The 27,100-nt window shown below is 34.5% G+C and overlaps 5 protein-coding genes across 9 annotated transcripts; 1 reads left to right on the forward strand and 4 right to left on the reverse strand.

The window, feature by feature from the left end:
• Positions 1-72: 72 nt before the first annotated feature.
• LOC108205102 (allantoinase) lies at positions 73-7,021 on the reverse strand. 4 transcript variants are annotated; one of them, XR_001803886.2, is made up of 15 exons: positions 6,778-6,961; positions 5,857-5,953; positions 5,505-5,625; positions 4,851-4,924; positions 4,308-4,384; positions 3,986-4,022; positions 3,826-3,911; positions 3,631-3,690; positions 3,212-3,351; positions 2,646-2,772; positions 2,093-2,248; positions 1,896-2,006; positions 1,095-1,215; positions 775-873; positions 73-501 (listed from the first exon to the last, which is right to left on the reverse strand). XR_001803886.2 is itself a non-coding variant. In XM_017374894.2 (15 exons), exons 1-15 carry the CDS (start codon positions 6,862-6,864, stop codon positions 373-375), a joined length of 1,509 nt encoding a protein of 502 aa, XP_017230383.1. In that variant the 5' UTR covers positions 6,865-7,021; the 3' UTR covers positions 73-372. The 4 variants fall into 4 exon arrangements, 3 of the variants coding, with proteins under 3 accessions (XP_017230383.1, XP_017230382.1, XP_063941978.1); XM_017374894.2 differs by having other exon boundaries at positions 1,095-1,205; positions 5,857-5,950; positions 6,778-7,021; XM_017374893.2 differs by having other exon boundaries at positions 1,095-1,205; positions 6,778-6,959.
• Positions 7,022-8,216: 1,195 nt separating this feature from the next.
• On the forward strand, positions 8,217-9,648 carry LOC108206971 (tetraspanin-19). Its single transcript, XM_017377429.1, has 5 exons — positions 8,217-8,620; positions 8,711-8,810; positions 8,901-8,981; positions 9,066-9,170; positions 9,254-9,648. The coding sequence occupies exons 1-5, from the start codon at positions 8,457-8,459 to the stop codon at positions 9,419-9,421; spliced, it is 618 nt and encodes a 205-aa protein (XP_017232918.1). The 5' UTR covers positions 8,217-8,456; the 3' UTR covers positions 9,422-9,648.
• A 113-nt stretch (positions 9,649-9,761) lies between these two features.
• Positions 9,762-13,071, reverse strand: LOC108206957 (sphingolipid delta(4)-desaturase DES1-like). The gene is made up of 2 exons (XM_017377415.2): positions 12,704-13,071; positions 9,762-10,932 (listed from the first exon to the last, which is right to left on the reverse strand). Exons 1-2 carry the CDS (start codon positions 12,833-12,835, stop codon positions 10,108-10,110), a joined length of 957 nt encoding a protein of 318 aa, XP_017232904.1. The 5' UTR covers positions 12,836-13,071; the 3' UTR covers positions 9,762-10,107.
• Positions 13,072-13,651: 580 nt separating this feature from the next.
• LOC108204747 (E3 ubiquitin-protein ligase AIRP2) lies at positions 13,652-19,003 on the reverse strand. 2 transcript variants are annotated; one of them, XM_017374331.2, is made up of 5 exons: positions 18,686-19,003; positions 16,887-17,037; positions 16,735-16,801; positions 16,395-16,623; positions 13,652-14,175 (listed from the first exon to the last, which is right to left on the reverse strand). In XM_017374331.2, exons 1-5 carry the CDS (start codon positions 18,781-18,783, stop codon positions 13,965-13,967), a joined length of 756 nt encoding a protein of 251 aa, XP_017229820.1. In that variant the 5' UTR covers positions 18,784-19,003; the 3' UTR covers positions 13,652-13,964. The 2 variants fall into 2 exon arrangements, with proteins under 2 accessions (XP_017229820.1, XP_063941979.1); XM_064085909.1 differs by lacking the exon at positions 18,686-19,003 and adding an exon at positions 17,712-18,623.
• A 3,721-nt stretch (positions 19,004-22,724) lies between these two features.
• On the reverse strand, positions 22,725-27,097 carry LOC108224010 (uncharacterized). Its single transcript, XM_017398531.2, has 2 exons — positions 25,225-27,097; positions 22,725-23,269 (listed from the first exon to the last, which is right to left on the reverse strand). The coding sequence occupies exons 1-2, from the start codon at positions 27,016-27,018 to the stop codon at positions 23,210-23,212; spliced, it is 1,854 nt and encodes a 617-aa protein (XP_017254020.1). The 5' UTR covers positions 27,019-27,097; the 3' UTR covers positions 22,725-23,209.
• Between the last annotated feature and the right edge of the window lie 3 nt (positions 27,098-27,100).

The following is a 27,100-nucleotide window of genomic DNA, read 5'->3' on the forward strand; positions in this document are numbered from 1 at the left end:
TTCACATGTTCAAAGCATACAACAGAATAATGGCACTGGTAGCTATTAATCAATATGCAGGAGTAGAAAGAGTGAAGAGTAATTGTCTGATTAAATATTTTCATGTTCAAGTAGAATTACATAAATGTTCAATAAAAACAAGTTGAAGGATGTCACTGTTTACGATCATAAAACTATGGTATCCAGTATACAGCTAATTCTAATGGTACTTTGGTAATGCACCAGACTGCAGTTTCATTTACCCCAGATTCCTTCTGATGTTGAAGGATGATACTGATAATTCTTTACTAGAAACCTTGTGTACTTAAAAGTCCGATTCTGAGAAAGCATACCGGGTATATCCAGAAAATTACCAGCAATATGGCGTACTTGTTATCTGGCTAGGATTGGAGAACCACAGGCAGCAGGAGCATGCTTTCCCTCTGCAAAGACAAGGTTTCCTCTCACAAAAGTTCCCAACACTTTTCCGAAGAGTTTAGATCCCATGTAGGCCGAGATACTCTGTAGATCATGTAATACCAAAATTGACATACAATAGAAAGAAATCAAAAGGCATTCTGAACTTTAAAACAAAAACTTGTATTTAAGAAATACAAAAGTTCCGCATGATAAATTTTCAAAGGAAATTCAAGCTGCGAGTGAATATAACATATATAGTTTCTTCCTGATCTAATTTATGTAAAAGAAATTTAAGATTTCAGAAGCATTTTATTTAGAAAAAATCGAGTGATGCAATAACTCTATAATCATTAAATTACACAGATTTACACTTACAGGATGCTTAAGGTATATAGGATGATCATCATTGAGTTCAAATTCCATTTCCGGCTGCCACACAACAATATCTGCATGGTTCCCTATTGCAATGGCACCCTGCATGTGTTGATCAAATTGCTATCAGCGACCAATATGTTAAATATCGTATTTTTTCCACCTCCTAAAGAAAAATGTTTTAGTACTTGGGTTTGCATGCCCACACATGCAAAAATATTTACATAAGGTATCTTTTAACAAAAGAGCTTTGGGTTTTTCTTAGTTAGCTTGATAAGAACAGGTGAATTCTACAACATGTAAAAGTGACTGCCATACGCAACCTTCAAATCCTGGCCAGCAAGTTTCGAGGGCTTAGCACTCCACCACAATGCTATTTGTTCCAAAGTTATTCCATGTTTACGCCCAATTGACCATGTTACTGGAAGAACAAACTGCAGGAGTCTCGAAAATAGAATAAAATACAAATTAACATCTCTAACTGATCAGAGAAACAAAGTAGCTAGGAAGGCATAAAGATGCCATTTTATTCAGATATTAATCATCCACTAATATGGATTAAGAAATAACACGAAGACGGCAAGAGATGTTGAGCATGGTTGTTTATGATCTACAATGAACTTGTATAATACTCCCTTTGTCCCTAATTAGTTGTCCTCTTTGACTTTTGAATGGTCCAATTAACCAAATTTGCCTGAAATTAATATATATTATATAATTTAATAAAAATAAAAATATATCATCGTAAAGTATCTTTAATCTATTTTAAAATATAATTTTTAGTTTTTAAATATAACAAAAAATACTTCTAAATATTCATCAAATTTTGGTCAATTTGACAGTTCAAAGTCAAAACTGGACAACTACTTGGGCACGGAGGGAGTAGCTGCTTAGTTTTGACTGTCCTGGTAGAGAAACCGTATACTAATTAAAACTCTTTAATTCCATACCAATATGGTCAACTATTATGAATAAAAAAACTAATGTAACCATGAGGAATCACATCTTTCTTAAGTAGTATAACTAGTATAAATATTTACGATTGAAATATTTGTAATGGCCACATTAACCATTTTTCTTAAGTAGCGCGGCACTATTATTTCCTAATAACTGGTAAAACCAACCTGCAAAGATGATATGCCACCCCAAGCTCTTAGAAAATCCCCTCTATCAAAGAGTTTGAGTTCTGGTACAGAAGGTGAATGATCAGAGCTTAACATGTCAATATATCCATCCTGAAATTTATTTGTGAATAAGTATGTACACATAGTATGAAGAGAATAGTTTGCAAATGCTAGGTGGATGTTTAATAGCAAGATACCATCAAGGCCTCCCAAAGTTTTTCTTTATTTGCTGCACCGCGAATAGGTGGAGAACATTTGAATCGTGTATCCCCATCAGGAATCTCTTCGGATGAAAATGCCAAGTAATGAGGGCAAGTTTCAACAGTTAAACTATCACCACTACGTTTTGCTTCCTACAATAGATATAGATACCAACAAAGAATATTCAATTCGAACACAATTAAGATTTAAGGCATCATGTAAAGATAGTATAAGCTTCCTAGGTATTATAGATATTGAACCTTCTGACAACACTATATAATTCAATATTCCCTGATTGACACAGTTTGTGACCCCACTGCAATCAAGCTTATTTATTGATATTGCTGAATCCTCACTCTTAGAATGTTCTCCCTTCATTCTACTTGTGTGGGCCTCTACAGTGATGCACTTGATAACTACATATATACGATATTTCTACGTATATACAGTTATAGCCTTCACTAACGAATTTAAAACTACAAATCCATTTTCTGTCTATGGCACCATATGCTTGCAGTTTGAACACAGACAAAATGCAGAGAACCTTACCTTGATAAGATCTAAGGAATCTCCTGAATCAGATAGATGTACAATGTGAAGATGAGCTCCTTCTGAAGGGCCACCAGCCCTCGTATCTTTTGTCACTGTCAAGAGTTCCCTGATAGCTGCCTGTTCCCTGAATAACGAGATTTATGAGTTAAAATACTAGAATATCTGCATTTAAACTCTTTTTATTCCTATCTTATAGTTAATGATTAAATAGCACTATAGAATGGGTAGGATTAGAGGAACAAAGGAACTATTTCTACAGTCTAGCATTACAGTGCCAAAAGATGTGATATCGATATGAAAGAGCGGCCAGTCCCAATTATAGTGATCATGTTTTCACACGTATCAACTGATGTAGTTAGGAACGGATATAGAGCATCTCAAGCATCAAAACTAATGACATACACAAGAGGCAGCTCTTGCAACACACATAAACAATATTTAATCAGAAATAGTTGCAGACAGTTAGGAGTTCTTTTATCTCCAAGGTGATGAATCTTGTTATTATTAATGTCTAGTTATCAAATCCAACTTCCCTTTGAAAGAAAAAAAGAATTTAAATTTACCATGAGGCAGGCCTGGTCTTAAGATATGTAGAATATGATCGAGGATCATCAACCTCATTTTTCAATTCCTCAGATTCTTGCTCAATCTCTGCATGTACAAGTAAAGGTCTTCTGTACTTTGCAAGTACTGATAGTCCCTCCTAAAAGAAAAATAAATAAACCAATTTCACATTCATGGCCTATAAGTTTATAGACACAAGATCATTGTCATACTAAAAAGCAGACCATACAAGGAATTTAAGACAAGTTTAAGAATTCAATATAAGGACAGGCACATGCATTTCAGCATATATTTTAGAACAATGGCATCAGGTTAAAGAGAGCATACATGTAAAAATTGATGCAAACTCAAAAGATGTTATACCAAGCTGACTTGTAACCTGACTTTCCAAGAAATTGCAGTTCACAACTCTTAGTACCTTAATGTGGGTGGAATTGGTCATTGGGAAGTCGTTGATTCCTGAAGGACACATGAAAGACTACAAAAAGAACATAAAGTGTTATACTTGTTCATAACAGCCAACAAAATTACTATCGTTTTTATAATCTACAGTAATTAAGACTGAGTACACCTACATCACTAAATCAGTCAAATTCAAGCCTCAATTACACACCTTCAATCCAAGAACACCAGCATTCAGGAGACCCTCAAGAGCACTTGCATTGAAAGCATTTTCAGGAACTAGACCGCCCCAGAAACCTGTCCACAGAAATATTGAGTACAATTACTATTTGCTTGCCTAAAGCCTGATCTAGTAAAATTTAAGGGCATACCAACATCTACAAAGATATTTCCCTCTGCAGCCTCAATCTGTCAAGCAAACATATGACAGATCTTAATTCAGCAGTACTTAATTGATGAAATAGCGAGCAGTAAAATGAAAGAAATAAATACATTTTTTTGGTGGGATGAGATTGTAGGCTAAATCCTATAGAAATATGAGAATAGAACCAGGTCTTAGACTAAGTTATTATTTCTTTTGTTTCCCACTACTAGATGAAAATATCCAAATATGGTTTTGTAATGTCATTATTACTCGCACTTTATACTTCTGAAAAATAAAAATCCAAGAGGTGAAATACAATTGATCCATACCTTAAGCTTTAAAGTTTCTTCGGAAACTGTAGACGGGAAACTGTTGAGAGGCATATCTATTAATGTTGTTATCCCACCTGCATGTACAGAGGTGTGATTAATATTTTCTGCCTGTTGAAGTAGCAATTGTGTTTTGGTGAAATTTCTTGACTGTCTACAAGTGGCAGCCACAAATTTTGTATCAAAGTGATAAAGGAGAGGAAGATACAACTTATTATTAAATAAAAGGTATGCAAAAGATGATACAGTAGCCAGTGAGTGATAATTTATGACACTGGACATAGTACAAGAAGATACACACTTATGAGTATTAAACAAAAGGAGTACACAAGAAGACATGAGACATAGTACAATGCGGTTGCAATAACCTTATAACAATTTTATATAAAATCTTTCCTATGATTTTCCTTCTAAAAGGTTCTACATAGATGTTATCAGTTGCTACTTCTTTCTGCTTTTACATTCCAATTAGGACTTTTTAATTTATCCTATCTTTTAAACCTCCTTTAAAAAAGTTGTTGTCTTTAACACAGGTTTACATACCAGCAGCAGCTGCTCTAGTCCCTGAAGGAAACCCTTCCCACTCTGTTCTTCCAGGATCATCGAGGTGAGCATGTCTGCCATGAACGTAGCATCTATCAATTTTCTTTGGGTGGGGCCGCATATATGTGTGTGTGTAGATATATATTTGCTAACACAAATGAGAACCTATTGTATGATTCATCCATAGGAAATGCCATTAGTTGAGACAAAAAGTATATTGTCAAGGCATGAGAGAAGTGCATACTTAATTTGAAGGGTACCAAAATTATTTGCAGACTAGAATAGAATCTATGTGTGTATAATTGTATTTTAGTTATTTGATCAGAAAGAGAACTTCTAGATGATTTTTGATCATTTAGATCAATATTCATCCTAGTAGTAAAGGTAATTCTAGGTTACTCTAGAAACATTAATTTTGTTAAAATCTTGCACCCAGGTCCCAGAAGCCCTACTATTTGGATTATTACTCTATTTTCCATATAGTTAAAACTTGAGAACTGTTACAGGATTGTAAGAACATTGCCATTTTCCGCTATTGTACGTGACTTGTGTCATTCTTAATTTTGTAAAGATAACAATTTTTTAGTTACCATGAACTCTTTACGATATAAAAGCATAGATTAAAAAAAGGTACTAATACTAAGATTTCCTTACACATCAACCAAACCAGGCATTATAACAGCCTCCCCATAATCAATGACTTGCTCAGTATGGACCCTTCCTTGCCAATCCCCTTCTTTGATCAACGATTTGATAAGGCCTCCATTCACCTCAACTGCTCATTTAAGCATCTAGTCAGAACAATCAGTTGATCAACATATATAATAACAAAATTTATCTGATCCAAACTATTTTCTTTGACGAAACAAGAACATAAAAAGTCTCTTTCGATATTGGCTGGTATACTGCAAGGTAGACAAGTTTGACGAGGCATGATTTCTCAATGTTTGTGTATATGTTAACTTGTAGAATAACAACAAACGAGAAGGAGAACATCAAAACTAACCTGCGCCAGAAATGATCCCTTGTGGCGTTACAATACGCTTGCTAGCTATCCAGTAGTGGTCATGAGGAAGGAGGCTGCAACTTCTCACAGAGGGCTGCTGGATAATAAGTTAATATCTTTAGCATAGTTTATACTGAGAGGAAAAGAAACTACAAGTGCTAAGCGACACTGCTACCATGGAAGGATGGTCAGGCCTACTCGGCCAATAAATAATCCACCAAGCTGACACAAACAGTTTGCAGGGTATTCTAATTAAACATTAACATATTATACGCAATTAGTGTTTAAAGTAGCAAGCAAGTTGAATTTATCTACTGTCTACTTGGTCTTGGGCCGTTAACTTAAAGTATAAATTTGAAGTCCCTTAATCGTCAAATGAGATAACCAATGCACAACTTGATCAAAAACAGCCATTGCCACCAAAAAACAAACCTCAAGAACAGCACCTTCACTATTCCAGCACAATCTAACAAACTGTAAAACAATATGTTGTTCCTTGTTCGACAACAAAGTGCAAAGATATACATTGCATTTGCATCTCAACAACAGACTCAACACTCCGAAATGTAAATGTACATGTACTTGAAATATCATGTACAACAACCCAAGTATGCATTTTGGCTGATTTTGCCACTATTAATCAGCTAAAACTAGTGACATAATTTGGCTTGGTCATTAGTTTTTTGATGAATAGTCATGCACTCAATTGTATAAACAAATACCAACAGATTAATCATGAAGAACATAACAAATGTTAATGTCGAGAGACTAAAATCACATTAGTCCTATTTGGGACATTCACTTGCAAAATTGATCAAGAAAAATTAATGGGCCAGATTAAAAAACATGAATTAGTACATCAATCAACAAAAATTAGAAAAAGTAGCAGGAAAAAAACAGAAAAATCAATAAAAATAAAACCTTGGAGAAGTTCTTGATGGCAAAGAGGAGAAGATATGCAACAAGTGGTAGCAAAAGAGTCAAAAGCTTCCATTTCTTCAACTCCATCTTTACCTGTTGCTACACTCTCTCCCCTCTCTCTCCCTCTCTCTCTCTCTCTCTGTGAAAATACAGTAGTAGCAATATATACACAGAGAGACCTTGATTGTGCAAGATTATTGTATATATAATTGCGGGCCATAGAAAAAAGAAGAGCCAATGGGATGGCAGTCCAATGTATATGGAAACCAACGAGAAAGGCAATGGAAAGCGGTTTGGGATGCAGCCATCCCGGTTCAGCAATAATAAATGAATCAACATGGTATCTTACATCACACTATCCCACTACACATGGAATCGTGTCATTGATGCACGGTCCGATCATATTATTATATCATATCATTCCTTCTTAAAAAACCGAAAAAAAAATAAATGTTGGGAGTGAATCTGATAATATTAAATTGGGGGATATTATAATTTCAGATTTTGCGAGGCATTTATTATGATAATTCTTTCACATCACCGAAAATAATTTTTCATTTGTTGCATAAATATTTGAATGTTTGGAATTTCGGTTGATGAAATTAGAAATAAAATTTAGAATAGAATTTGGGATACGTAGAATTATTTAAATAAAAAAAATAAAATTTTATGAAAAAATGTAAATTATATGTAACAACTAACAAATACTCCCTCCGTCCCATTTTAATTGACACTTATTCCTTTTTGGGACGTCTCAAAAAGAATGAACCTATTAAACTTACTATTTTTGAACTCTACTTTTCACTATTACACCCGGTGCTTTCTTCCACTATCTCTATTCTATAATAATATAAACACTATTACACCCACTACTATCCTCCACTATCTCAAATCTATTATTAAAATTTTGATGGGTCCCACCACTTTACCAACTTTTCAACTAATTTAATTTCTTTTACTACTTTTTTCTTAATCTCCGTGAAAATCAAAGCAGTTCAATCTTTTCGGGACGGAGGGAGTAAATACTACAGTATTAACCAAACACATTGAGACAGGAATCTTTCTGTCAACTCGGCTTGGTTCCTGTCTATGCTTTTCACTTCATATGTGACTATGTGAGAGCCACATAATTTGATCGGAAACTAACTTATAAAGGACACGTCACTCTTGCACGATGTAACTGTTATTTGTGTAGTAACTCACATAAAAGCAAGCCTTGTAATTACTGAACAAGAGTAATATCAAATGCAAAGATTAATGTAAGTGAATCTGGATTCTATTCTTGGTTAATTTTAGCCTAACCCCTTTTGTTTGAGAAGAGTGTGAGGGAAGTCTTAGCAAAGAAATGATTAATGATTGGTTAATTTTTACTTAGTAGCTTTGGGCTTAAGTAAGCAAGCTAATTAAAGGCAACTCTCACATATCTTTCCAAGAACATTGCTTATAGAAGACACTAATGGTGATATTAATTCAAGTGTAGAAGCAACACTGAATGACATCACTTGAAGATGAAAAACACCAGCATTTGACACCACTCATAATTATTTCAATTGGACCCTCCATCCCTGTGCCTCTATATATTGTTTCCCTTTGCATTGCTTCCACTCCAAGCCTTTTTTCTTCTACTAATCAAGTGAAAGAAAGGGAAAGTGAAGCTCAGTAGTACTTGCACAATTTCCATGGAGAAAACAGTAAAGACCTCCCTTCAACTAATGCTGAAGGTTTTCAACTCTGTCGCGGGACTGGCTGGGATCGCGATGATCATGTATGGCTTATGGTTGATTCGAGTATGGCAGACCGACATGAAAGGAACATCTTCTGAGGATCAAACTTCATTTCCATGGTACGAAAGCTTCTACGAAGATTTTTCTGTTATGTTCCCTGTAGTACTCAGGTGATAATTTTTGCGCTTTCTCTGGTAAAAAACATACAGGTTTGTACATGCTTTTATTGGCCTGGGAATCAGCTTCTGTGCCATTACATGCCTAGGCCACTTTGCTGCTCACACTGCTTACTCACATTTCCTCTCTGGTGTATCCTTTTTCAAACCAAGTCACAGCAGCTTTCAAATGTTTCTTCAGTTGTTGGAAGCTTTGTATATGATTGACCTTAATACAGCATAGTATATATCTGTTATGTCTATTCTTCTCTTTGTAGAGACTCTCATGATGGCACACCTATTTCTCAGTCTTGAATGGGAGAAGGTATGTTTATTCTTCATCATTAATCTCGAAAATTGGCATATATTGTTCTTGTCAGTCATGAATCTGTGTCATATTCTATATCAGGACTTACCAGAGGACCCAACAGTGAGATTTGATGATTTCAAAGATTATGTGGAGTCAGAGTTGAGTATGTTCAAATGGCTTGCGGTGTTGATTGTTCTAACACAGGTATGTATGATCAAGAAACCTGAAATTTGTTGCTTGTCTTGTAACAAAGAATCTGTAGTGTTATTATATTCTGTTGTTTACAGGGAGTATCAATCATTTTGGCCACAGCTGTTAAAGCACTGAGAACAGACCTGGAAATGTCCTATGGCTGCGACGAAGATTCTGTCCCTCACCTTCTTCCATATTCTTCAGTTCAGCAACTTCCCAGCATAGTCGGTGGACCGTACTTCGCCTTTGCCGACTATGTCTGAGTGTTGTAGCTTTCTCAGCTGACAGAACCAGGATGCGAGTGGGCAGGGAAGGGAAGCAAGCAAGTGATGCAAGAATTATCATCTAAATTTAAGATATAAGATGAAATTCTACAAGCAAATTATAATGCTGTAGCAAGAATTTCCTACCAATATGTTAGTTTCAGTTCCAGCTGATACTTGAGCTATGAGATAGTCTAATGTTATGATCCTGTCAATTTCTTCCTTTACTAGATCATTATAATACCTAATCACACGTCACGGACATGCACTCCCCCATCCCCATGTTACCATTGTAAAGATCTAAAATCGTATTCAAACGCAAGGAGAAGCTAGAAAAAAGAAAGGGGAGAAAGAGACTTTCGAAATAAAAGCAGCATCAAGAATATTGATTCTGGAAACATAAAACAAAATGATTAGATCATCAAGGTTAGGAAAAGGGGGTTTCTGTTGCATGTCAATTTCATGATCTCACGCACAATCAGCAGAATCTGTACAGGAATATCACTTTTTGTAAGAGTAATAAAGACTCATAACATTCAGCAAAATCGTGGGAACATTTATCCATCATAATTCCGTATGTATGTTACATTATCAGTAAATGCCCTCACCCTAATATGGGGTTCCATATATCATGTTACATTAATATGAGAATAATGATTATACATATATCATCACTATCAGGGAAGTCAGTTTGCTCTTTTAGTTGACAATTTCCTCTTCATCCTACTATAGGGCCCAACGGTGCAATCCATTAAATACATGTAAATTACCTGGCTCCAAGATCTATATGAATCCAAATTCTCATAATATTCTGGTGCAATCTCCTTCACCTTGTGAAGCTTGTAACCCGCGATTCTCGGAAAATCATGGTGTTCGTTGTGGTAACCTACATTCCATGTCATAAGATTTAAGGGACCATAGTAAGAGTATGTTTCTTGTTCCTCTTTGAAGACATAATGTTCAGAGATGAAGTGACCAGCCATTGGATGCATACCACCTCCAACAAACGTGGACAGGATCATATAGCCAAAAGACTTCCAACCCCAGATGTAAACTACAGAGGCATCAAGGGCTAGCTGGATGGTAAAATTTATGAGCTCCCATATACCAGGGGGTTTTGGTTTGACAAATAAAGGACGAAGAGCATAAAAGAAGAGTTGAAAGATGACCCATATGGATTTTGCAATAACATTTGTAACAATATGAGCTTCAGTGAGAGTTGGAATGTCCATATCAACACCATCAACACCTTGAAAGCGATGATGTTCGAGATGATATTTTTGAAAGGTGACAGACATGGGTACCCCAATTGGTAGGTTTGCAAAAATGCCTAGGCAACGGTTGTAGACTGGAGTGGAGAAGGCAAGGTTGTGACTGAGCTCATGAATGGCTAAGAATAGATTGTGGTTGAGGAAAGAACCAAAGAAGTATGCTATCATCAGGATCTTCACCCAACCAGCATCGTAAAGGAAAGTTGCAGTCCACAACTGAATCAGAACCACCAAAGTAATCTGCAACTCCATGTAAAATATATTTAGTTAAAACACTGGCAGAGAGTAAATACAGATGCTATTAGCCTCTTGACGAGGATAGAGAATTCTTATATAGAAATGAACAAGTTTGTAGTGCTCACAGTGCATTAGGGAAATGTCACCAATCACAAGTAACAAGTAAAAGTAAACCAATTTTGACTCTTGGTACCTCTATTAATCTGGTGCACTTGGTAAATTTATACACTTGTTTCTTCCAATATATGCTTTTTATGAAACAAACATAGTTTCTTATCACTATCGAATTGCTGCACTGTTCAGTAAATCAACTACCTCCCATAATAACAATAGCAAAATATCTAACCAGTTAAAGCACAACAAGACACGAACCACCAATGGAACCGATAAAAGTCAATAGTTTGTTTATTATCGTTAAGTGTGCTTCAAACCAGGTGTCAGTATATATTATAAATTGTTAACTTTATCCAAATCCACAAAGAAAGGCTAGGCATAGCTTCATATACCAATTAATTCATTACAACTCCAAATGCCAAGTACTGAGGATGTTATGTTATACTGTATATAAGATGTAAAAGTCGGAAATCAGCTGTACTTATTTTTGTTGTTGAAATCCAAGTACTCTCATCAGTCGATTAAGTTGGGTCTGCAATTTCCTAGTACTAGCTTCTGTATTATGGATCATAGGCATCTGGTGTCAACTCACATATAGAGACAGAAAAAGACGATAATGGAATTCCAAATTACTCATTGCTCACAGATCTTTTTACATGATCCTTAAAATACCCTCCTATTTATAAGAGAACTTTCATCATATTATAGGCCAAACAAGACACAGTATCTAATTCGCACTTGCAAAACTATTGAATCAATTCATAAAACTACTGTTCATTTAGTTTGGAAGGAGCAAAATTACACACTACATAATCAGCAACAGTAGCATCAACCTGGTTATTCTTCAGCATGTCAAGCGAATGATTAGGGAAAGGTTTTCACTTGTCCTTCATTTCAGAAGGCAGTATCTCGAGATGCTTCTCTAGTTCTTTCACTTTACTAGTTAGTGCCAATTGGCAGCTTAAATGGTCTTGCAAGTTGGTTTGTTGTGTATCTTTATTGCTTAATCTTAGCCGAGTTCATGGGGTTGGTCTTTAGTTTTGTTGCTCTCTGCGGGGTATGCCCCTATAAATGTTTAGGTTATTAGGTGGAATAACTTTTATGTAGCAACAAAAAAGTCAATAATAAGACATCATGTAAGGCCATTGAGCTGGCTCAACTTTCCTACTCATAAAGATGAACTCCCACAAGTAGACAAATTCATAAATGCATCAATTCACATATAAGTACCCTAGTGCAACATAGCACTATCCACTAAATCTTCTTTTTTCTCTTTGCCAAGTAACATCAGATAAATCTCACCCTCATTCAACACATCCAAAAACCAATCCAAATCCAATCCTAAGCAAGATCAACACATACATCACAAGCAAACAAACCAACCACATGAACACTCTACTCGAAAACATACATCAAGTTCCAAACTTTTTCCTCAAAACCCATCAAGAATCATCACCAACATCACAAACCAAACAGTTACTCATAACCAACACATTATACAACAACCACTACACACAATGAACAAAAGATACAAACTTTGCATTAACCTAAGCAAACAAACAATGCAGGCTCAAATGGGTAATCTCAAAAACAACCCATTACAAGAATCAAGCAGAAAAATCAAGAAAAGACCAATCTAGGATCTGGGTAAGAAGCAGACCTTAAGAAAAGCCCAAGGATCAGGCCCAAAAAGATCTTTAATTTGAGGATACTTGGAAAGGATGAGTCTCCTACGAGAAGCATGAGGCTCATCAGTGTGTGACCAGTAAAAATCTTGACCCATCTCAACCATCTTCTCTTCTGTTTCCCTGTATAAAAACTTCACATATATTTTTCACACACACAGCACACAGCTGTTGAGTTTCAGCTGTCTATTTTTATTCTTTTGTTTTTCTTGTATTATCCAGGAAATAGTCCTAGGAGTCCAAACATATTTGAAGTCCCCTATTTTTGGAATCCACTTTATTTTCTTCTTGTAAGTTCTTATGGAATTCGAAGTTAGTTTTCGAAAAATAAATAAACATGCAAGCTATATATTTTTCGATATTTGTATAATAAATCTTTATCCTTCGATTTTATTGAATTAAAAAAAAAAGTCAATTCCAGTAATATTTATTTTAATGCTTACTTTATAGTAATATGATATGTAGATTAAAAATTATAACACAGCTTAATTTACCAACCAAAATATCTCTGTCTCTGATTTCTTTCTAATATTTTTCCATTACTTGAAGAGAAAAATATAGTTTAATAAATCTCTTACGAGAATCAAAATCCAATTTTTGAAGAAAAAATTCTTAGTAACTAGATTTTTTTTACTGAGAAATAAATATCAATTTTAACCAAACCAAAACTTCAAATGAGAATCAAATCCAGAACCAGAACCTAAGAAATATAAGCCCTTACTACCGAGGTATCTCATCGAAATAAATGAAGCTATGGAGATTATTTCCACAAAGAAACAGCTTCGTCAGTTAAGGTACAATGGTACTGCTAAAACGAATTGCATGTGAATTGAACCAACTGCTTCTAGGTCTAAAGGACAGGCACTTTGTTTAAACCTGAGGCAAGTAGGAATACTTCAACACAAAGCTCAACATTGAAGAGATTCACACAATAACCATAGGTAACATCGAATTTGAAGAAATTCTTCATGACAAATGTATCGAACTATACAAGCATATACATGATAGGAAGATACAATTTAAACTTCGACATAGTTAAACTATCTTAGCTTCAACCCCCATGCCACAAAATAACTCGGGCCGGGTTTTTCTAATTACAACCAGGAACAGAACAATGCATATCTACCTAACTCGACCTGTTGAACATACGGAAACCAGAGAAATAAGGTGGTACTTATCCGAAATATGCGAGAGTAGAAGGTGATGATGGCTGACGTCTTCTATGCCTTCGACAGCCTACCTCAGGTGGGAGTCATAAGTGTCAAAAAGGTGATCAGGAACAATCACCGGTAATTTATCTATATACAAGAACAGCCTTCTAAGATTATCCCTTGTCAGAGTTACCGGATCTATTATGTCCCTGCTGTCCATATATACCCAGAGATCACCCGAGTTTACTCTCTTTAGACTGTCACGACAAAAAGGGCAGGACTGTGATCTTGAGCGCCTGCAATTAAAAATTTATTAATATCACTTTGTAACCAAAAAAAAAAAGAATAGTTAACAAGCAAAATTACATCCTGATGTACATAATTTAGAAGGACTAAAGAACAAATCAAGAAGGTTTTCATATGACAGCACCAGAGCTGATTAAACAATTAGGTTGTGTTCACTTCATGTAATGGAATGAGGGGAGAATGGAATGAAACTATATGAACAAGTTTTATGAAGATTGGAGAAAGTTTGAGGCAATAATGATTAAATATGAGTGAGTTAAAAATTTTCATGAAGAAGATGATAGGAAAAGATGATGAACAAATGGAATCAACATTCCTTTCAAAACATGTAGGTTAGATTTTTAGTTAAAATAGTTAGAATGGAATGATTGAAGGAATGAAAATTATAAACAATTTCACTAATCACTCACAATTTATAATACAAATTTCATTCCATTCTCCCCTCATTCCATTCCATGAAGTGAACACAACCTCAATATCTGTCTTCAATTCTTTATGACGAGGTCATCTTGGCAGTTTTTACTACCAAAACCAATAACAGCAACCTTGCACCAATGTACTACATTATATGCAACAAAGCACCCTCTTAGGCTCTAACGCATAGTGCTATACTACAAGATAGTATATTATCCCAAAACTATTCTACAATTCTCCCAAGGAAAAGCCTAAGAGTTGCATAAGTTAATGCAGTCAAACTTAATATGAGATATTCATTAAACCAGTACGGATGCAATGATTCATCATGGGACCACACTATGCGTATAGTTCCACATATCTTGGTGATCTACTCGGGTCTTCAAGATAATAACTACGGCAAAACCTCCACACATTACCAGAGGCCCTAAATTAATATATAATACCATATATCTATTATCTCAGGACTGGAACAAACTATTAATTTATCAAGGTTCTGCTGCGTAACTTATAAGTCCTTTCATAAGTCAAGCAGGCATCATCCAAAAGATAGCTAGCTTTAATTGATGTGGGTAAAAATAACTGACTATGAGTTCTGCTGAAACAAAAGCCTATTTCCAGAAGTCTCTGACAGGTACTCTCAGATAGGGATTCATAAGTTTATATCATCTGGATTACAGTATATAATATAGTAAAACGATTTATTCAGGCAGGCAGGCATTGAATATTTTCCATAATTTCATTCAGAATGTCCACTTTCAGATATAACAATGCAGAACACCCAAGGCATTAAGATCATTCCAACAAATGGAAGAATATAGTCCATAAAGTCAGATATGAGGCAAGAGGTTAATACCAAGAACTCTTTCAAGAGCTCCAAATTTCTCAACGTCCATAAAGTAGATTGAATCTCAAACAGAATAATAAGATGGTAAAAGCACAATTATGAAAATATTGACCAATACAGATACTAAGCTGCAAATCCAGTAATAAGTGTACAGAATCTCAACAACTATCCACTATCCACTAACATATGTAAAGGATGAAGTATACTGTAGCTGAAAAAGTATATGCAAAAAACAAATTTTGTTTAAATGTTATATTAGGGTCAATTGCAGATATTTCTCATTATTTGCACGCAAATGCCTCTGCTAAGACTTGAACCATCAACTGCCCTTCAAAGAAGAGGGGCATCTACAAGGCTACAAAGCTAGGGATTGCATAAAGATATTTAGTAGAGGTAAAAACAAAATGTATTATTTAATAGACATTCCTCGAGTGTTTTAAACCCAACATGCAACTTCATATTATTTCTTAAATCAAACAATGAGCCTACAAGAAACATAAGGAAAACCTAATAGCAAAATCGCGTATGAATCACTTTGTGTCCAGTCCTATTATTTATCACCTAGCCCTTATTCCTTACATAAAACTTCTCTGCAGTTGCACTTCCAGTGCCTTTTTTGGGCACATTAACATACTAGCATGTAACTTGAGCTAACAGAGCCTAATATTGGCAGATCTCATTCTATATATGCATAGAGATATTCAATCAAATTATTCAGAAGCAAATTGTTGATTTGAGTTTGAAATTGCTCACAGCACAAGGATGCCATAGCATTTAAGCAGACTCAATATCCTAGATATCAAAAACATACCAAAACCATGAAGTCATGTTTTGCAATGGTGACATATTCACCCAAAAATCATGACAACTCTATATTTAGGATGCAGAGTGTGTGTGTGTGTGTGTGTGTGTTTGGGGGGGGGGGGGGTAGAGAGAAAGAGAAAGGACCATTCATGGTAGCATTTCAAGCACATAGCATGGTAACAGTTGGGCAAGACGATCTTGCAATTTGTCTCCATACAAATTCCACATTCTTCTTCCCTCTCAATGTCTATATCTGACCTGTGCTCCTGGTCATCCCGTCTTTTGTACCTTTCCATGCATACTGCTTTTTGCTTTTTATCTTCTGTATCAGTAACTCCTCTTTCAAGTTGCACTAAAGAGGGATAGATAACAGCTGCACATGGCACAATTATTAACTCACAATTATTAACTCCACGTGGAAAGAAATAGAAACTTTGTAAGTTCGTGCAACAGAACTAGATTAGTTAGACATAGACAATCTCACCATAGAACTCTCTAATACTTGCTTTTCTTTCATGGGCTGACATGGTTGTGGTGCCATCTACATAGACCTGTATTGTGGTTTACTAGTTATTGTCACAGCCCAAGGTACAATCTATTCAGAAAGATAGATAAACATGTTAAATAAGTTCGTACCTTGTAGATTAAGATTCTCAATAGTCCAAGAGCACCAGCAAGGTGACAATCTGTCCACTGTACCAGAAAAAGGAACAAATGAGCAGCTGGGCTATATGACATTCTCATCTGAACACAGGCACCATCATACTCTCTTGGAAATTCAGACGCTCTGTACTCACATTACAAACCAAGGTGTTAAGTATGGAACAGATCAACCAATATAAAAACATTTATATTATATTATTCGAAGATAATACAACTAACATGCCACTGCATCGTATATAAATAAATGATGTCTGTAAGCTGAGATATATTAACAGATACACTTTTGACAAGTGCAACTTGGCTGGCTTGTCATTACCAGCACTAATTTATAAGGTAGTACTATAAACATCATTGAAGAACCAATCCACATGGACCACATGCAAAGAATCACCAACACAAAACATCAAAATTTTAACAGCAGAAGTGCATGAACCAGTTTCTACTCTAGCTAAAAAGCAAGTCAAAAATTATACCAAGGTGCATACAACATCAAGGTGCAGTATGTATGAGTACAACGCCTCCAATATTACTTACAAACTTAACCACCACAGACAGTTGTATAATTATATATTGAATTATTCATACTTAATCTTTGGCACTATACAAAGATACAAAATGGAAGTTAGGCTTTTTATGAGGCATATCCCAAGCTTAAAGGCAACCCTACCATAATTTGTTATCACATGTCTACATTTAACAAAGATGGATTGAATAACAAACTCAAAGGTACAAAGCATGACACATAGATGACCTTATAAATACTCAATATTACCTGGGTCATTTTAACAACAAACTTACCAGTAGAACCGCAAAAGCATTGATCTAATATGGCAACAGAAAACCACCAAATTGTGGACCCTTGTGTACATTCAAAGAAAAAATATACACCCACTTGTACTTCCAGATGAAGAAGGTAATGTAGCAAAATATATCTCCCTTTTATGAAAAGGATAATATTTCAAATCATAATTTGATCCAACAAAGGATAAATGTCGATACAACCAAAGCAATGCCTACAGTCTTAGTCATGCTATCATTCTTTACCAAGAAATCTCATCTGTTGGGAGGTAAAGGAACGTATTCAATCCCTAATACATACAACTTGAAATACAAAAATATAATTGGCAATACAAAGATAGTACCTAAAACACCCTTTAATACCCCACCCCATATCACTTTATTAGGCCGAAAAGAAAAAACGACATCATTCAAATAGATTAAACTAGAGCTGGACCACATAATTCTTTTAACAAAACACCAATCAAGTAGGTAATTTAGATTTAATAACCACCGATATGATGACAATGAACATATAAATTAAAACAATATAATAAAAATCTAAGTTACTCAAGATAATATTCACACTATTCTAGAAGTCTAAAAGTAATACCTTTACCCAAAACTGAAGCAATGAGCATATGCACATACAAACAATAAAATATTAAATATAAAAATTACAAAAACCTAACACCAGACAACATAATCAAAAGAAGATAAGGGAAAGACCAGAATAACATAACAATCAAATGAAATAACATCAAGTTACAGACTCAAACACTGTAAATTCAACACTTACCAAGAACAAAAGAAACCCTAACACCATAATCTATGAGATGATTCTTGTAAAACTAAACAAAGGGTATGCGAAAAAGCTAAAATCTTTGAACTTATTAACCGCATATACACATATTTCCCAACATAAACACACAAAAGCAGATGAAATACTCATGTAAAAGACAAGAAATAAAAAGGGGTTGTTTCTGAAGACATACAAAGTATTGGCATGTTGAATATCAGCTTCAAGGATTTTGAGTGAATCTTTGAAGGACTTCCTCATAGACCCACCAGAGCCACCACCTGAGACATACATCTCCTCTTGTTTCTTGCCTCAAAGTTTCAAACTTTAAATATCTTGTATCTTCTTCTTGTCAATACACACAAACCCTGATCATTAGATACATGTATTTGATAAAAGAAATGAAAACCCCTGATTTTACTCGGTCTCTCTGTGTGTATAAAGTGATTGTAAGTATGTGTAGATATAAAGATGGAAGCTTTATGATAGTTTAAAGGGAAGACCCACTCGCAAACAAACACACACTCACACAAGTGGGGCAAGTATAGTTAGTGAGAGGGATGAGGGCTGGTGTTTTCTAGAGGCCACGTGCCCAAATTGTCTTGTGACACGTTGACATTTCCAGAAAATATTATATGTGTGATAGTATGATTGTTTTGCATAATTAATTAGGAAATTTAAAAGTAAACATAACTTTTTAATTCATGTTTGAATTTTATTATATTATTGTGAGAGTGTTTGGCAGAGTAAGTTTCATCACTAATAGGATTTTTCTACTCCCTTCATAGTTCATATTCTACTGTACTCCTTGTGCCATTCATTTTTATATAATATAAATTTTTCTTTTTAGATGTTCCATCATTTCTATATATCTTAAAATTAATAATTTTTAATGATATAAAACACTATTACACCCACAAATTTTCTCCAATATCTCAAATTTTTATTAAATATAAATGAGACCCACCACTTTACTCACTTTTTACTTAATTTTACTCATTTTTTACATTTTTTCTTCATTTTCTTGTCCAAAACCATGTACACAATCGGGAGGATATAATATACGAGTCATACGGCACATGAACCTTATATATAATAAGCATACAAGGTCATATTTCTTCATTGAATAATGATTTGATTTATTTTGGAAAAAGGTTTATATTTATATTTATATATTTTTGAGATAAAAGTATTAACATGTTTTTAATAATATTCTTGGGTTTTTGTTTATTATAGTCTATTTTAAAAGATACATAGTTATTTCAGAAAAATAATATATATATTTAATACAATAAATAATTTGTTTCAAAAAATAAAATAATAAAAATATATATAAGTCCTTACAATTTACTTAAACCTTTTATCCCTCCTAGTTTATTTTTTGGTTCCGTGATTAGGGTAAAAAAGAAAACTTGAATGTTAGTATAATAATTTTAGTTAGCATGGCCAGAATATACATCAGTAAAGTTTTGGAGTGAGACTGATATATAAATTTAAAACTCCTTGATATTTGTTAAATGTCAAGTCCATGGCCACAGTCCACAGGCAAAGAATGATAATGATATGATATTATTGATGAATAATGAATCAACTAATAATAATATAAGAAAAAACACGGGAAACAACAATGGTATAGCAAAACAGCGGAACTGAGTAATGCTGGTTGAGCCTTATCTTATCTACAAATAATAGTATCACGTACATACATAGATACACATTCCTTTAATATTGTAATTTGTCTCCTTTTAGCTGTCCGTTTCTCCCCTATTTGCCGCAGCCTTTCCTTCACGGAATAATGTCACAAAATTTTCGTAACAAACAACCCCTTCCCTGTCTCCTTGTATTTTCAACTCTGTTCCTTCACTCAACCACTTCTGTTTAACAGCAAACATTAGCAGCTAGCGGATGATTAACATGTCCTAATTTACAGTTGTGAAAATGGTTAATGTATGTCCTAAAAATCCGTAAATTAAAATTTGTTGTGCTACATGTTCAAGACCGGTCAGGAGACCCTGATCATCCTGTATGTATAAATCTTGGATTTTATAAATTAATTCTATATATTCAAAATTTCTTCATATTTCGATGCAGATGACATGAAATGAGATTGAGATGTGTAGGAATGATATTTAAATCTCAAACATTTTAAAATTTTTAAGATGTTGAAATTTAATTTATCAATTTAAATTAATAAGCTACAAGTTCCCACTTTTTTTATAATTATAAATTATTTTATATAATTTTTCTATTTACATCCTTAATCACATCATAGTACTCCCTCCGTCCCACAATATAAATCTCTTTTCAAAAAGTTACGCATATTAAGAAAATATTATTCCTCCTTGTCTTTTTATAAGTCATTTAGATTTTTTGCACATAATTCTAATGTCCTTTGATTACCTACTTAAGATTATTTTTTCTAATTTTCTTTTCTTGAATTAAAATATAAGATATATATTTTTATTTTAAAAGAAAAATTTTAAAAATATTAATCCTAAATGTAGATTCTCATTAATTATTATATAATTTTGACAAAAAGATAATTATGAAATAATGTTAATATACTATTTATACTGAAAATTATAAAATAAACAAGTATTATGAGAAAAAAATTGTTTGAAAAGAGATTTATAGTATGAGACGGGGAGTACACGGTTCATCTCGGACTCGAGGTTAGAAAAGGAAAAGTCCAGAAGAAAACTTTTGATTGAAGTGGGACGAAGAAATGAAAATGCAAAAAATATAGAGGTCGCGGCTAGAGATGTTCAAAAAATCCGAAATCTGAAATCCGATCTGATCCGATCTGGAAAAAAATCTGAAAAATCCGATCCGAAAAAAACCCGGTCTGGCCCGGCCCGGCCCGAGGGCCTAAAACAGGCCTAATATTTTCAAAAAAACCCGGATAAAATCCGGATTTTTGAAAAATCCGGGCTTTTTATAACTAAACCGGGCCTAGTATTTTTGGAAAAATCCGGCCCGGCCCGGCCCGATTTTTAAAAAAGCCCGGCCCGATCTGGTTTGAAAAAAATCCGGATTTTTTTGGCCCGGTCTGGATCTGGCCCGAACAGATCTTTTGTGCATCTCTAGTCGCGGCCTCACGGGAGGTTGATTATTGTTTAGGTGGTGGTGGTGTCCAACTCATAAAGCATCATCACCAACCTTATCTCTATCTATTCAATTCTTATCTTCCTCCCAAATAAATACCCATTTCTTTATTTTCTTACTATAAGGACACCTTAAAATAATATCTACCGAGTCATGCTATGCATTATATTTATATGTGCCCTATGATTCTATACAGTGCCAAATTCTAATCACTAAATTGCTGTATTATATCACAAAGCCCATGAGTTGAAACAATGAGATTCTACTCTTGTTAGTACTCGTATTTCTTTATTGATGGTCACTTTGATGGATACTTCCTAATTCTGTGTATTGGGGAGATATGTATTTTAATGTTCGTGTAAAATATAATTTTATAATTTATTTTTTAAATAAAAATATAAATATTAAATCAAATTTTATTCATGAAAAAAAATTGTAAATTAAATTATACAATAATAATTTATAAAAATATTAAAATGCGTGTCAAACAAGGAAAAGATGTAATAAAAATATTAAATACTAAGACATTGGGAATATTTGTTCGGTGGACCTACCCATTTGTGGTGGGCTTCATAAATTACTTTGGACAGGAAAATTATTAGATGTGTTTGCTTGCAAGTCTTTTCAAGCAAAGCGAAAGAAATAATTAATCAAATTTTACATTTTATCATTGGATATACAACAGTCAACACACTCGATAACATCATAGATCGTAGCTAAGATTTTTTTTCTCCTATAAAAACCTCGTTATAGAGCTGTCTTCAAGATAATTTTTTTTTTTTTATCAGACTTGTGTTAACACCACTGAACATGATTATAATCACTGTTTATCACCCGGTGAAACTGAGCGACTTGATTTCATTTACATTGTGCTTCCTGAATTATTAATTTACTAGTGTAACAAGAACATGGAAATGGGTAGAAAAACACCTGAGTTTAGACTGGTTTTGTGGAACCTCCCGGGACTGCTCGTAGATTTGAGAGGCCATATATCTCATACATTTATATATAAATGATTCAAGGGACCTTGACCGAAGTATGATCCGTCTATAGTCAGGACATCCCGAACTATCCTATTTGTAGTTGGTTCAATGTGCACTGCATGCCATTTTAACTCATGCTTGCTGATATAATGCTAACACCAGATCTGGGTAACAGGGAGAACTTGCTAGTTACTCCGACAGAAAACTCAGTTCTAAAATACATTAATCACTGTGAGAAAATTTGAAAATGTTACCATCAAGTAATTATCAATGAATAATACACAAAAATATGCGTTTTTAATTATATGATCGTGATGCATGGGATTCTAACCATGCTTGTAAACTGAAGTGCTAATTAGTGGTTTAAAGCATAAGAATTTGTTTTCATTAGCTATCATTTCTAAGCACACATTCATTGTAAAAGGAGGTTTAAGAGCACGGTAATATGCAATGAAGCAACAGCTGAGTACGAGTTTCAGAAAGCATGGAATGTTGTAGATGGTACTATCACTACAGGTCATAATAATCACAATTTAAAGTTTACGGTTAGTATATCAATGATCAACACAAAATATGAAACATATTGTACCAAGACACCAAGAATTGACCCATTTTCATATCCAAAGGCAATTTCATGTGCTATCTCTTTCACTCTCCCCTGTGGCAAGCTCCTCACCGGTGGCAGCGATTATCTGAAGCAGGAAAGGTAAACAAAATTTATGTCAGGAATAGGCTTTAGATCATCTTGTTCTTACTATAAAACAAATTAAACAATGTCAGTTACACGGTGACAACTTAAAATGGTGAACTGTATTTAAAGATTTTACTTTGGATTTGGCTTCTCTTCTACCTCACATATAACAGCTTTGGTTTATATATAAGAATTGGTAACTTTGTCTACATAACTAACAGTTCGATATCATAGTTATTAATGTTTGCACCTACACTACTTTGAGTTTAACAAGACTTGCATATTTTCTCAAGGCTTCAACGACAAACCCAACTAATTTGATGTCATTTGCAACCCTTTAAGAGACCTGAATGACTAGCGGGAAATACCACCATGTAAAGAAACTAAGGTGCAGTTTGGATTTGTTTTATGTTTTCAGGAACAACATTTTCATGTTTTCTGATTCTGGTTATGTATTTTCTGAAAACTTTTATTAAAAACAGGGCCAAACACCACATCTGTTTTCTGAAAACGACAGAAAATAGTTCTTTGGTTATGAAGCCAAACAAGCACTAACACTCCAGTAACACGTATCCAAGAATCGACTATGAAGCTAGTTCTTAGCAGTCAAATGGATTATAAATACTATAGTACTCTAGGTTGGTGCAAGGCAATTATGCAATTATATCAATGCACACGGAAAAATTACAGATACCAGGTGTTGCAATCTTAGAAACACAAGCAGAAGCTGAAAATGAGAATTTCTATAGTTTTAGGCTCATGCTTCAAAGCTAATAATATAAGCATCATGACTCAAGCAGAAACAATGGATGAGAATTTATGTTTAAAAGAATGCCGAGGACAGACAAATTGGTTCATATTATAAATCAACCATGTTCCTGAACCACTGAAAGTCCACCAAGCAAGAAACTTTAGTCTCTGCAAATCACTGAAGATTATAAACAAAACCACCAGATTCAGCTCCAAAGAAAAAATATAACCGCTAATTAAACAGAATAAAAAAAGAGTCCAGAGTACCTTAACTTATTAACTACATCATCCTTATTTAAACAGTTTCACTGCCATGTTCAACATCAACACGAGCCACTACTCTGCAAATACTTAACAGTGGTGAAATCATCACCTCAAGATCAGCACTTGTAATCCGTTCGATCTCATCATTCACAATAGATGACTTTTATATACCCATGTTACATATTGGTGGTTCACTAAGTTGAGAGTCCTTTTGAGTTTGAGTCATTTAGTAAACCAGAACCGACTTTCACAAAAACAACACATCCTAATTAATGTAGTGAACTTCTCACTAATGACAAATCTATAGCATCATTTTATATCATTAATATACTGAGAAATTCTCAAATGGGCAAGTAGCTACAGAGCAAAACCATAGTAAGAGACAACAATTGCAGGCCACAAGCCTGATTTTCGAGGGTTAACTCCATTACAGACTTGGTTCAGAGGGGTAGTGAAATATTAAAGGTTACAACAGAATTCTCAACATAATGAGAAGCAAGATAAGTAGTCAAAAAGAAAGTGAATGCTTCCTGTAATTTAACCAGATAGGTATTATTTTCAAGTTAAATGTTTTCATAATATAAGGTACGACAACAACATATTTCAAGTTATACGTTTTAATAATATAAGGTACGGGCATGACATATTTCTTTTTGCGGAGTAAGCCATTAATTTTTACTATCAAGTACAAATGTTATATAACTGGATAGAAATTTGAGCAAGTGACCCCTAATATAGACTTGTTAGTGTAATATAAATGGAGAAAACAAAATTAACAGAAGGCCATATAGTCACCCACCAAGGTGAAAATATTCCTCAAGTCATACATTGCAAAATCCACTGAAAATCTCCACATTAAAAAGAATTTCAAAACATTGTTGATATGGTAAATCCTTTAAAAACGTTATGATTGCTAAGTTTTCCAACATTAAGAAAAGTTACCTTGTCGCTTCTTGATAACTGCAGCAGCTTATTATACAATTTTTCACATTTTTCCTTGGCAGTGTTATATTGGTCATTGATCGCCTTGAATGCTACACGAGCCTTCTCTTTTTCTCTGTCCAATTTCCTGAGTTCCGCTTCAGCATCAGATTGAGCCTCTTTGTATCGATCCCACTCTGCTGTCAGAATCTTGACTCTTTCTTCTTCCTCATGCAGCTCTTCCTGTAGCTTTAGTAATGCAACTGTCAGCTCTTCTCTTTTACACTTTATAGAACCAACATTAGTCTTGGCTTTAGACAATTTGTCTTCTGCATTGGATACTTTCTTCGTTACATCAGACACGTTCATCACTTGCTCATCATATCGATCCATTATGACCATGTCATTCCAACTTTCCTTCTCTCTCAAAAAAGATTCAAGCTCTTCTTGTTGTTCAATTAGTTTATCCACTTTACTCCTAAATAATGTATAATCATCACCTAATTCATGCAGTGCATAGTAACACCTATTAGCCAGAGTAATCTTGCAATCGGTGCTCAAGTTGTTAGCTTCATTTGTGAGACGGGCCACCAACCGAGATTTTAATACAGATGCTGCATTGACAAGATGTTGGCGATCCTCTGGTAGCATTGTTTCTAGGGAAGATGGTTCCACTGTAGGTTCAAGCACAAAACGAAGCTCACTTTTTGGCTTTCCTTCCTCCATAGAAGAAGGAAGCCCTGCTGATACCCCATTTTTTAGGAAACCAGGTGGCATTTCAGGATCTTCACTAATTCGCCTTAATTCAGATTTTACAGTGCTTGCATTATTCTTCTTCTGAGGTGAATATCCCTCCATTCCCGTTTCATTTCCCTCATCACCATCCACAATCGTAGCATCTGAATCCGTTTTCTTTCTTTTACCATAGACTGAGGAGGTCTTTGTTTCACATTGAGATTCTATTTTCACCTCAACGACAGGAACTGATGGGGAATTTATTTGTGAGGGAGAAGCAGATCGAGTAGAGAGCTGAAGCCGGATGTGCTTTGGAAGCACAAATTGAACTTTATCATTATTGTTGTTCTTTAACAAGAGAGAAAACAACATCTTAGATTGCACAAACACTTGCAATGTATCATCTTTATCTTTTATACTAAGTTCCTTACATAAATGATTAGCAATTATCATAAGAAACCTAGCATAATAGATAACTTTACTTCTCTTTCCCATCTCGCCTAATTTGAAACAGAATTCATAAAGCAACAAAGATCCAATGTCAATAGTCCTATTATACATCAAACTGTACGCAATTTTCTGCACAAACTTAATAATCGCATCAAATCCACCAGATTTCCCCGTGAAGACCCTTGTCAGAGTGTCGAAAAAGTAAGACCACTCCTTCCTAAGATACTTCCTACTAATCTGACCCAACTGAGAGGTCTTCGAAGCATACTTGATAGAATACAACATTATACTAAGCTCCTCATCACTAGGCAAATTTTCAAAGCAAGAATTAGGCAAATGAAGTGCTTCATTAATCACAGAGGGAGTAATGACATAAGATTTACCCTTGATTTTAAGTTTGATTTGACTAACAGAGCAGCATGCAGTGTTCCACATTTCTTGAACTATTTCAGCATAGATTGTCGGGCTTGCGGTGAGAGCATAACTGAGTGGAGAGATCTTCAAGAAATCCATGAGGGGGTGGAAGTCTGCATGGACTGATTCTTTGTCTAGAAATGCAACATGATTAGTGACTGCATATTCTACTCGGCCTGATGGACTTGAACATGTGGTTGATTGTTTGGGCGCCATTGTTTAGTGATTCGAAATGTTCAAAAGCTTGATCAAGAAGCTCAGTGGTTAATTTTGAGAGAGGGTATAGAATCTAGGACAT

This window comes from Daucus carota, chromosome 1 (genome assembly GCF_001625215.2).
Source record: "Daucus carota subsp. sativus chromosome 1, DH1 v3.0, whole genome shotgun sequence".
In the NCBI taxonomy this organism is placed as follows: Eukaryota; Viridiplantae; Streptophyta; class Magnoliopsida; order Apiales; family Apiaceae; genus Daucus; species Daucus carota.